The sequence below is a fragment of the Eretmochelys imbricata genome, chromosome 12, assembly GCF_965152235.1.
Source record: "Eretmochelys imbricata isolate rEreImb1 chromosome 12, rEreImb1.hap1, whole genome shotgun sequence".
Lineage (NCBI taxonomy): Eukaryota > Metazoa > Chordata > Testudines > Cheloniidae > Eretmochelys > Eretmochelys imbricata.
The window spans coordinates 11,113,801-11,126,381 of NC_135583.1; the positions used below are offsets into that span (position 1 = coordinate 11,113,801).

The window sequence follows — 12,581 nt, forward strand, 5'->3', positions numbered from 1 at the left end:
CTTCTAATTATTGTATTGCAGTGAATCCTGGGAGATCCCATCATAACCCAGGAGGCCACTGTGCTAAGCATTGTACAGATAACAAAAAGATGGTCTCTACCACAGATAGCTACAGTCTAAGACTGTCTACTCTAGCACTTCTGTTGGCAAAACTTTTGTTGGTGAGAGGCATGAAAAAAAAACACCCCTCTGACCGACACAAGTTTCACTGACACAAGAGCCAGTGTGGACAACGCTATGTTGCAGCACTACCAGCTGCACCGCTGTAAGGTCTGTAGTGTAGACGTAGCCTAAGTATAAGACAAGAAACAATAGGAGGATCTAGAAAGACAGATGGGGAAACACAAGGAAATAATGAGACCATACAGGTCAACATGATTGGCAGTGGTCTCCACACATCAGCTCCCTAATCATTTGTTAAAATTTTTGGAGGGATGTGAAGGAGGACTATGAGTCAGTCTGGATATTTACTGCGAGCTCCTATCCTAACTTGAAAATCTTCTATTTCAAGGAGAACTGGATTTCTGGAATTTATTTTTAATAATAAAAATCCGCTTTTCAGCTCCTGAAACTGTGTCTCTGTCAGGGAGAAGGAATAGGGGAAACCTAGGTAGTTGATTATATTCAGCACTAGCAAATTGTACAGTTAGGTCACTGCAGCAGAACACTCTAAACACTATTAAAGGTGAGAGGAATTAAGTAAATGGTAAGTGAATGATTTGGAGAACAGCCATCAGCACTTGCAGACACAGTGATGTTTTTATGCAAGGATAAATACATACTAAGTAAGCAAAGGTACTTTTTGCCGCTATTTCTTTAGTTATTTATGTAACATGTACTTGCTAAATCTGCTGTGTGTTGTACACTTTATCCTTACATTTGCTTAGTGGTTAATTAGTCTTCTCATGCTCACTAACTGAACCAATGAGATTAAGGGGAATGTTCCAAGACTCCAAGAATAATCCAAGCTTTTGATGTTTGCTACTTTCATAAGAGTGTGTGTGCCGTTAATAGAATTGTGATACTCTGGAACAGAAAGCAGATTTATCAACCCAGGTAGTCTGGATGTCAGTGTAGTCCTGTTCACTCAAGCATTGTGTTTCATTCAGAACTACAGTCAGAAATGATATGAGCTGGGAAGACTGAATTTGAGGGATTGCAGTCAACATTTGAAACTTGCTTAAAGCTTGTGAGAGTTTTAGTCCCTACTTGCTGAAACAGGGCCAGGGTGGAAACCTGGTGCCTGTTTTACTGTTTTTATATGGGATAGGTTTAAAATAAAATGAATATCATTTAAACCTATACTGGGTTTATGTATACCATTCCTCATATGTAGCTATAGAGGGTTTTGCAATGTATTTATTCTCTGACTCTTCATAGACACAGAATTCAAGGCTAAGTGCTTTTTTAAAAAAAGCGGTAATGAGGAGGTGGGGGAAATGGACGAATGGCAAAATTCCAAGAGCTTTAACAACTCCTCTCTCTCTAATACCAGGACAGCAGACTTCACTGTTGCTGACTTCCCCTGGATTAAGCTTTGCCTGAAATGTATTTTTGAACAAAGAAAGTATTCTCTGTTTTCTATGGGTCCTTTTTGAAATCTGACACCTTTCACAGTCCTAGGGGGGATAGCTTCTTCATCCATGTCTGTTGCATCCTCTAGCTGCCAATTCTAGTCACAACACCTTCTGGGGTGGGGGTGGGAGGGAGTAGTGTGGAGGGGGAGTGGGAGATAGTTTCACTTAGCATAGCTTTGCAGGCAAGCTAGCAAGCAGTAGACAATATTGTATGACTTTTCCCCCTCTAAAATGGAACACAGCCATAGCTCACAGACATATACTGCTTTGGTTCTGAATTTAGATTGATCTTTCAGTTGGAAGCACTGCCCGCAAGGAGAGAACCTCTCTAAAAATTGGGATAGTAAATTTTGCTGTTTACCATTGCTGTCAACTAGCTGTTTGTCACACTTTAAGCAATACAGTTAAATGGAACCACTATTGTGATGGGATGTAATTGGAATGATACAGGTCCCTCCTTTACTACCTCTTCCACCAAACATTTAAGATTGTCTCTGCTGCTGTATTATGGCACTTTGCTTCAAGACCAAATACATCTAGACTGAATCAGTCTCAGTCACTTAGGGATTCCTCCCCTCCCTAGGACCTATTCTCTGGTGTGGGCTCACATTTTCAGAGGAGGCTTTCCTAGCAAACTCTTCTGATGACTAGCCCAGTAAATCCAGAATAGAATTGCTGCAGCTGCATCCCTGAAGTGGCCATTTTGCCTCGAAAGGCTGCAAGTTGTACCTCCTTTCTAGCTGGAAACTATTCTTAGCTCCTATTATGTTTCCCCTTAATTTCCCTATTCCCTTAGGGCTTAACTAAAATCAGTTTCTAAACCATTTAGTTAAACCAATGAACAAACCGTGTGTAGCCAAGCCCTTATTCCTGTTTAGGTGGTAGATACTCGCAGAGGCACTAACATAGGGTGAGGGGAGAATGGAATTCGGTAGGGCTAGTAACGTGGTGAGAGGAGTGCACTAACTTTTTGCTTCTAAAGATTTAGGTTCAAATGCATGTTTTTAGGAAAGGAGTGGAAAAGCAGCATGATCTCCTCAGGAAGCAGCACAGGTGATCTCTGCATAAGATGATAGGCTAGCACAGCAGAATTATTGCAAGTCAGAAATTAGTAAATGTTGGAAGAGCTGTGTGAAGGACACTTGTGGTATTCCTTATATATCATGTGTATCAAACTAACCTTTGAAACAGTAGAGGGAATATTTTTCAGGCAGAGAATGTGACTCTTGGGATGGACTGAGGTAAACCAGCAAAAGTAATAGCCCCTTGGTTACTGCTAGTGAGGGAGAGGTGAGGCCACCTAGATGGCACATGGGTTTGCAACTCTTGGTTCAACTTTCCCTTGGTACATGAAGTACTACTTATGATGTTGTAACTTGCCACTCAAAAGCCATAAAACCCTCAAACTGAGGAACTGCAAGAAAACAGATGAACATGGAGCAGAGAGAAGGAAACAATGGTACAAGAATGTCTTTAAATGTAGAGTGCAGGATCAAGTAATTGTAGAACTCTACTTGTTTAACAGTATGTACCTGAGAGACAGAACTTAACAACCTCTGACACCCAAGGGATGGATTAACTTTTTTTCCTCTCTCTTACATTTACGTTTTTGCCAGTTCATATTAGGACACTAGAAAAGACCCACTGAGTCTGGAAATCCTCTTGATTTGGTCAAACAGGGTTGTTGTTACCTCCTCCCTCAGCCTTCATAAATCTAGATTTCCGACAGCGATTTTTCAATGGGAAAATCCTACTATCAGTCTCATTAGTCAATAAGAGATTGATCCTGCTCCGATATAAAATGATTCAGCCTTATCTTTGCTTGCTAAAAGGATCGACCTTTTTCCTCTATTCAAACCAGCTTCGCTACTGAGCATCCGCTCCCCTCGGTACCAGCACTCTATTCCTACCAGATGCATTTTTCACCTGTTCTTGGTCTTTTGTTTGTGGGCACTCTGCAGTGTATCTTGCCATTTTTTTTCTAGCCCGTAAAGATCCACCACTTGCTATTGCTTTGCATTACTTTCTGCTGCCAAGCTACCATCTTGGTGCAAACTTTACTCCATACCTGGCTCCAATCCTACCTACCCACTGGGAGACCCGTAGCACAGGGGGGCACGCAGAGTACCATTTCCTGCTGCCCTTGAGATCAGGATCAAATGAGGAACCCTTTAAAGAAACCCCACAGTGGTGATGTGCGTGCAGCCTCTTCTTGGCTCTTTTCTTGTGCCTCTCCCCACTAACTTCAGCTGGACTTGATAGCCACCTCAGGGTGAAAAAGGAATCACTTTGTCCCTGACTTAAGGAAAATGTAAAGGAAAAATCAATCTATCTAAGAAGCAGCTCCCTCCACTTCGTCAGTATCAATAAACAAGACTGTTCTGTCAAACAGAGGAAAAAGAGACACTGGTTGACGAAAAAACATTTTCAATAGATGCTTGTTTTGTTGATGAATAATTGGATAACAGGGGTCAGCCGCTGCTGCTGTGCAGTTGAGAATAAGCTCTCCTCAGAAACTTCCAGTTTTCTGAGTGAGTGAAAAGAGAATGCCCACTGAAGAGAATGTCTTTGAAAGTGCAACATCTATATTCAGGTTAGATGTGCTGAGGCCAAATTTGATATGTCACTGGATTTATAAAGCTTTTCAAAATGACTTCCAGTTCTATGAGTTCACAGCTGGTTATCTTATCTGGGATTTTCAAACTGGCTTATCTGCCATTGACGGTAATGGAAGCAGAATTTTTGAATTATTTGAAAATTTCACCTTTTGCCTATATGAATGAATAAAGGCAAAGAACATGTTATTGAACATGACAGCTTTTCAACAGCAGGAAATGGGGTTTGGCAGTAGTTTTTGAGCTGTCTGCTTCTGAGTTTGACCTACGTAATGTTGCTTTTTGTCATCAGTACAATACGTGGCATTGGATGACTTCTGGCATAGTGCATTTTTACATTGTTGTTATATAATTATTTCACAATCTCAAGTTGGTAGGGGACTGGTAAAGCACAAGTACTGAGCCTAAATTAAGAGGCTTAATACTAATGACATGTCCCTGCATTCAAAGCTAGTAACACTGCAATTCCACTTTGGACACCTGAGCTGACCTCAGGTTCTTCCACTTTTGGTCATCCAGTCCAGTAGTGGTGTACCTCCTACTTGCTGGTTTAGGAGGCTTCTGAAATATAGCCAACATCTGAAACATTCATTTAATGCTCTATCTCAAGTAGTTTGGAGTAGCTGTCATTTTCTCACTAGAGACATAGTTTCTTGTATGACCTCTCCTATTGCATTATTTCCCTAACTTGATTTACAATAATGACTTTGTAATTTTTTTTTAAACTGGAGCTGTTCAGAAGCATTTACTATTCCATAACCTCTGTTTAATTAACTTAATACAATCTCTCCTCTTATGTCTGTCCTTTAAATAAACAACTCTTTAAAAAAAACCAAACACAATAGTTATTCAAGTTTCCTGCACGCTTGAGCTCATGTTTTATACCAATCTCTCCTCTTGCTGTTTCTGATACTGTAATTTTTCCATTCCTTGCTTTTCTTGTTGCTTATGCATATCAAGTACCTTTTTAAAAAAAAATACTCTCACTAGAGGCTACAGAGCTTTCCCTACTGTAAATCTGCTGATAATCTATAGTATCTAAAGTATGTACTATATTGAGACATTCCTTCCAAAGAACAAACTTACTTTTTGTAGATTGGTTTCAAGGGCAGGTCTGGTAGCTGATAATTAATATTTGCACAGCCTGGTTGCCCTGGTAGAGACTATCTAGAAAAAACTTCTTACGTTTGTTTGTACTTAACGGAGTGGGTCTAGATGTGAAGGTGGTTAGAAATCTGTAGTGAAGATTGTGGGGGTTCTTTCTCTTATGGTTTTTGGGCTCTTGGATGTTGCTCTGTGTAGTAGGTGTATTACGTGTTCTTTAAATTTCACTTTAGGTGGCTATAAAATGTCTCTTTTATTTTCTTTTATAAATACAATATTTATTCTTCCCTATAAACTGGCAGGAGACATTTTCCGTATCAAAAGAAACAAAGGGAGGCATAGCAATAGAACGCTGTGTGCTTGGGGATAGTGTAATGTGCCAATGCATGTAAAGGAAGCCATTTCAAAAAAGAAAATTCTGCTTCTTACTGCAGAAAGGACATAATGTAAACTGGGTTTGCGTACCTCTTTGCTGCAAAGTAGCATGAACCATTCCAGTAGTCTCCACAACATATTCAGGTGTTCTCTGGGATTTGTTTCTTTCCAGTATGTGTGCTTCTGGAGAGATTCTGTATAAACCAGCATTTGGTCTCACCAATCAAGATCTGTTTTATGACTTTAGACACAGACTTGCACCATCCCCTATAACAGCAAGCACTTCTTGATTCTTCTCTCTTAGGCCTAGTCTATACACAGCTTTTGTACTAGGGTTGCCAATTTTGGTTGGACGTGTTCCTGGAGGTTTCATCACCTGACATAATCAATGACAGGACAATCCCGGAGGGCTGGCAACCCTATTTTGTACTGGTATAACTTTATTGGTTAGGGATGTGATTTTTCTTTTTACCAAAATGGTTATACTGGCACAACTCCAGTGTGGACTCAGTTATATCACTATAAAAGTGCTTTAAACTGGTATAGCTTATTCCCCTTCCTGTATGGGGGTAAGCTATACATAGGATGACCAGATAACAACTGTGAAAAAACGGGACAGGGGGTGGAGGGGTAATAGGTGCTTATATAAGAAAAAGTTCCCCAAAACGGGACTGTGCCTATAAAAACAGGACATCTGGTCACCCTAGCTATACCTATGCAAGCACTTTTATACCCGTATAAATGCATCCACATGTGGAAGTTGTATGGTTTTAGCTATGCTGGTGTTAGGCACAGAGGTACAACTTTGGCTTTTGTGTGTGGACAACGCCTCATGCTGGCTTTTCACCAGTGTAACTCTCTACTTCAGTGGAGGTAATGTCTTATTTGCACCCCGTAAGCAAGATCAGAATTCGGACCTTGGTCTCTTCTTCCTCTCCTCATGTCAATTTGTGCAGTCTAGAAAGCATGCTCTCCAATCCCTGTGAGATTCTCTGCTGTAACATAGTATAGCTCTCTGATATGTAGACTTTGTTACCTGGCACATAATTCTCAATATCTACATGCTGCTGTTCTATGAATATTAAGGAAGGAAAGGGTATTTGATTGTTTAAATTTCCTTATTAAGGAAGACTTGCATTACAAAAAGCTACTATATGCAGTATATAATCTCCCCCATATTTCTTCCATAAACCTACCTCCAACCAACTCTTCAAGTAATGTATTTTAGTGATTGCATATAAGCTGTGTGTGTCAAATTCACTTTGTCTCCTGCCAGTTACTGTAGCTGATGCTCTTAATTAAGGTTGCAAATGTAGTCTGTGTGGCTTGCTGTACAAGAACTGTTCCTTCTATTGCTGATTATCGTGTATCACACTTGTACTGTAGTATGCACCTGATGACTACAATGGCCTTATTCAGCTGAACGATCAAGCAAGGAGTGTGTTACAAGCACCGAAAGAGTGGGTCTGTTTGTAACTGTTTGTAACTTCTAAAGAAGGTAAGATGGGACTGGCAGAAGCTGGGTCTCCAATGGTGAACGGGAAGGGAAATGAAGGGCTTGGTGATGTGGAGATTGTTTTTCCTTCCTAACTTGTGTTTGGGAACCTTGCTCTAACCTTCCCTGCTCCTGTCCTATTTTTAAAAAAAAAAAAAAAATCAACTAATCTGGTGAAACTGAGGCTACTCCTGTGATCTGTGGCTGATGGGACAAAAGTGGTTTAAATGGTGGAGGTTATGTGACAACTTGGCTTTGTGCAAAGACATTGCTGTTAAACTTTCACAGTGGTTTATTACCGTTTGCTGAGTGCTCCATGTGAGGCTTTTAACCCAGGGCTTTTATTCTTGTTTGTTGTACATAGCAAGAAAACTTCTTCTAACCTTTACTTCAAAAAAAAAAAAAAAAAAAAAATAGGAAGACAGTCCTTTTTTTAAAAAAAACCAACCAAACAAACAACAACCCCCCCCCCCCACCTTTCTCCATCTTTCTTACACTGTAAAGTTGTCTAGAAATGAATGCTTCTCTGATATCTCCTGCTCACTTCGCACCAGTGAGATCCCCATTCCTTAGAATTGGTCTGGAATGTTGCTCTGTCAATAAGCGTGTTTGTTTTCTTTATATGTGTGAGTAAACTTGCTAATGGTGAACTATCCCAGTCGTCCATTGCAGTCTGATCCCGGCTTCCCCAATACACGTTTACACTTTGGCCTGTGAGCTGGGACTTCTTGTGAATCATTCACATGTAGTAAAGGTAACAGACATTTGAAAAGTGTAATGGATATTGATTGAACTACTAAATCCTTCAATGAACATATTAAAAAACAGAGCATATAGTTATAGACAAAATTGTGCAATTTGAGGGCACAAAGCAATATTAAGATATCTTTATTATTATGCTGTAGGTTCAAAGTATTTCCCTGATTTAGCAGTATGAGTGTGGAACAACTTCAGAAACTAAAAGAAAACAAAGTAGGAGAGGGAAGCAGTTTATCCCTGGAGTCTGGAAACTTCGGTTACTTCTTCAGGATGAAATTCACTTTTGCCCAGGGCCAACCCCAAGACGTGAACCTCTTAAGCCCTTAGGTCTCTAAGCTTTGTACAGGCCCTCTGCTGAATGCTAGAGCACTAAGTTTTGTATTGCTTCATTCCCATGTAAAACGTTTGCTCCTGAATCTTAAATACTAAGCTAACTAACTTTTTTTTTCTTTCTAAAGACGCTTAGATTTATTTTTAAAAATAATTATTCTAATACTTTTTGGAAGAGGAAACCAAAGCAATCATTTGAGAGATCAAATGGCCCTATTTTAAATTATGCATTTAAATGTTCCGCTAATGTTCAAGTTTTTCAGCGCAGGAACAAGTGACAAAACTTTATGCCTCTGCCTTGATATTAATTGTAATGACAATAATGAATTTTGGCATTTGTGTGGTTGTAATGCATAATTCTAATATGACCTAAAAAGTATTAATGACTTCCATAATATGAAGTCTCGCCCCTTTAAAAATCCTACTGATTAGTCCTGCTGCCCCCCCCCCCCCATGTGTATAATGTCATTTGGAAATAGATGACTTACAAAGAGTTGAGTTATCTGGTCATTAGCTTAGAGTGGCTTTTCTGTAAGCCATTTGTATCAAGGCATTCATGTCCGTGTGATTTCACTATAAGGGCTGTGGCATTGAAAATATCACACCTGTTGGGGAGTAAGTCATCTGAAGGCACTGTGGTATAGTGTTTAAAAGAGCGGGGACAGGAGAATCTCTGGTTCATTCTGAGCAGATACATAGACACTCACTCTCTGTGATCCTGGGCAAGTTATTCACCCCCTCTTGTGTTTCACTCATGTCCTCTGGAAAATGGGGTTAGGAACTGGGCCTTGCTACAGCCTGATGGGAGCTGAGTTCTCTCAGACTAACAGACTACAAAATGAGTGGTGGTGTAACTTTATGCAGCCTCGGGTACTGAGGTATGAACGTCTCTGGTGCAAACCACCAGAGAGAATAAATATTTGCCATGATGTGTGAGTACACCTCTACCTCGATATAATGCTTTCCTCAGGAGCCAAAAAATCTTACCGCGTTATAGGTGAAACCGCGTTATATTGAACTTGCTTTGATCCACTGGAGCGCGCAGCCCAGCACCCCCCGGAGCGCTGCTTTACCACGTTCTATCCGAATTCATGTTCTATCGGGTCTCGTTATATCGGGGTAGAGGTGTATATCATTCCCCTCCTCTGAATGAATCTTCAGCCGTAATTCCCAAAATTAATACGTTTACTTAAGGCATCTAGATTAAAACCACAGGTTAGTGTGTTAAAGTGAACACAGATGAGCTCGGAAAAGAGTTAATCAAACATAGGCAATTCTGCCTCTTGCAGCACCTGCAGCCTGTTCTGTTAGCCTTCCATACAGGTTTTTAAATGAGTTTCCTGCTACTAATATTGCTTGTTTCAAAAAAAGAGGGGGTGGGGGGTGGGGAGCACATGCTCGATTATCATAACTACATTATTTTTCTTAAAGGCATCCTATCTCATACATTGATTTAAAAACCAAAGCTGCTAAGGAAATGCTTTTTGCTGTCTCCTGTGCTCAGTGGTGTAACCATGCTTCCCATATGCTCTCATTGCATTTGGGTCTGGAGAATAAAACTCACTCATGACTGACTGACCCCGATATACTGTAGCCGTAACTTAATCTGCCAGAGGTTAGCAATCACAGATGTAGGTGCAGAACCCAATATAAAACAGACCCAATATAATTTTGTCAGTGGTTCTACCCAAATGAAGAGCTTCTTCCTCTTTAAGTGCATTAGTAATCTGAAATCTATAAAGCTGATTTCTAAACCTAACTTGGGCTTCTTACAGAAATTTATGTTTAAGGTTCCTGAAGATTTTTTGGCATGCTGCTTTCCTAATTCACCTTGTTTCTGGAGGGAGAAATGTATCAGTATATGGATCTAATAGTGTCTGTGCTAACTGCCCTGTTAAGTACCTCTAGTTCCTAACATGATTTGTTGCTTATAATTTAAGACTGCTTTTATTGCCTACTAAGCAGTTGGGTGAGTGAAGTTCTGGTATGTGCTGGCTTTACTTCTACATGTCAGAATATAAAGTTGGTGAGAATCTAGTATGGGAGGTAACCAAAAAGTGAGCGTTTTGCCATTTCTTTTACTGTAACAAGCATATATGATAGCTTCATTTTTTGGCGGGGGCAGGGGGGCTGTGAATGTTTTTCCTCTTTAAATCTGAAGGATATAGACTCCACAAAGCAAGTATTAAACTTGAGCTCTCTTTTATTTATTTATTTATTTATTTATTTTTTAAAACGGTGTGGTGTTCTAACTTACCAAGTGTTTGTGTTCTTTCTGGCAATGAGTTGACCCCAGCTTAAGTTTCCAGCAAATGAATCTCTTGTATTCAGAGTTTTTGCTGCTTCAACTTTTGATTTCTTAACTTGGTTCAGATTTATTAAATCAAATATACAAATGAGATTTCCAAATTTACCCTTGCAAGGGCTTCCAGGATGTCTGGTATGGGGGCACAGACAAGCTGGGGCACATCTGCTGAGTGGATTTTATACTTGATATTTTGAGGTTAAATCCTAGAACATACCAGGGCCCGTGTTTCACCCCACGTAAATTAACTACACTGACAAAATGGTCTCATTTCCCACTACTCTTTCCGCCCCCTTCCCTGCATATTAACAAAGGTTCCTTTGATTCAATTGAAGTACTACAACTTTTACTTCTCTGGCTTTGGGGGATAATTTAGTTCTGTTAATTCTCATGCATCTTCTCCTCTCATGCTGCTCTACCCACGCTTCCCTTTCTGGTGTCACTGTCTGCCTTTTTTTCCTTTTGGGTTAGTATTCATGCTGCTTTAATAGTCCTCTTTCTGTTTTTCTTGGCCAATAAGCCAGGTAGCAAAAGCATACTTCACTGCAGGCTGAGGTTTCCTTCCTTGCTTGGCCTTTCATTTACTAAATTTTATACCTCTTCTGTCTTGGGCTAGTCTACGCTTCAAACTTAGGTCAACATAGCTACAGCGCTCAGAGGTGTGACAAATTCATGCCCCTGAGTGCTGTAGCTATGCCAACCTAGTCCGTGGTGTAGATGCAACTTAGTCGATGGAAGAATGCTTCTGACAACCTAGCTACCATCACTTGAGGAGGTGGAGTTCCTACAGCGATGGAAAAACCCCTTCTGTCACTGTCGTCTGCCTCTATACCATGTGGTACAGCGCAGTAGCTATGCCACTGTAGTGCCCATAATGTAGACACATGGCCTTGCTAACCTTAAACCTCAGTAATCGGCAGCACTTCTGTACTGGACTCTCCTCCTGGAGCTACTTCTGAATCTTTCTGACCCATGCACCAGCAGAATTCAAGTTCCTTCTGCTGTGAACTAAAAAACAGCTCTCAGTTCAGTCTTCAGTCCTTTATTCTCTGCCAGACTTGGCTGTTTGTAGCCACGATGATCTGAAGCTTGGCAGATGAAGTGTTTCTATGTATAAAACTCCGAACTGCCTTTCTGTTGGTCTAAAGCAATTAAAGAAACCAGCAAGTGTTAGGGACAAAGCCTACATCTGTGGTCTTAGGTTTTAAGTTTCTCTTCCCCCTCCCTTGTGTTCTTATCCCTGCAGCTCCACACAGATTCTATTCTTGTGCTTTACAACTTTAGTGGCCAGCCCAGTGGAGAAGCGTTGGTGACTTTTCCAAGCCTGGACCTGGCTAAGAAAGCAGTGGCTGAGAAAAATGGACGGCTCCTGGGAAGTCGCTATATAGAACTCTATCTGGTCTAACCAAAAGACTCTTGGGGGGAGGGAGAAGGGAAGGGAAGTAATACTAAACACTGTGCCTTTTAATAAAACAAAAAGTCTTCCCTTGCTATCCACACAGCAGTAAATGTGCCTTCTCAGCCTGATGTGGTAGGGTGCAGGAGTGATACTTGTTCCTGTATTTAATTTGAAAAATCTCCTGCCCTACACCAAAAAGAGAAATAAAAACTATACAACTAATTTCCTTAAGAAAGAGAAGGACAATTGATTTCAGGGTACTTGTTGAAATACTGCCACCCAGTTAACCCGTGAGGCAATCCAAGAGCACTTCAGCTATCACAGCCACGGAGGAAGAGGGGGAGACTTAATTTTTGTTCTGTAGTGTTTGAAGTGGAAAGTGAAACTTGGTTTGTTCAGATTCTTTTGTTTTAGGTTTTAAGAATTTACCCTCAGCAAAATGTCTCCAGAAAGGGCTGCTGAAACTTGCAGCTTTCCCAAATTGTAGCATAAATCCTATTGGATTTTTTGTTGTTGCTTTCCTTGACTGGAAAATACCCAGGATGCCACATCCAAACGGAATAGGAGAAACTTATTATTATTATTGTGTTTTGTAATGCAAAAGCCATATCAGTCTTTCCTA

General features: G+C 40.4%; 1 protein-coding gene across 2 annotated transcripts in view; it reads left to right on the plus strand.

The window, feature by feature from the left end:
• ESRP2 (epithelial splicing regulatory protein 2) overlaps positions 1-11,965 on the plus strand; it is a 60,800-nt gene extending 48,835 nt beyond the window's left edge. Inside the window, exon 15 of one of the 2 annotated variants that reach the window (XM_077831138.1) lies at positions 11,807-11,965. In XM_077831138.1, the coding sequence (XP_077687264.1) occupies positions 11,807-11,965 (159 nt within the window). Of the gene's footprint in view, positions 1-7,057; positions 7,355-11,806 lie in introns of those variants that run through there. The other variant, XM_077831139.1, reaches the window with a different exon arrangement.
• Positions 11,966-12,581: the final 616 nt, after the last annotated feature.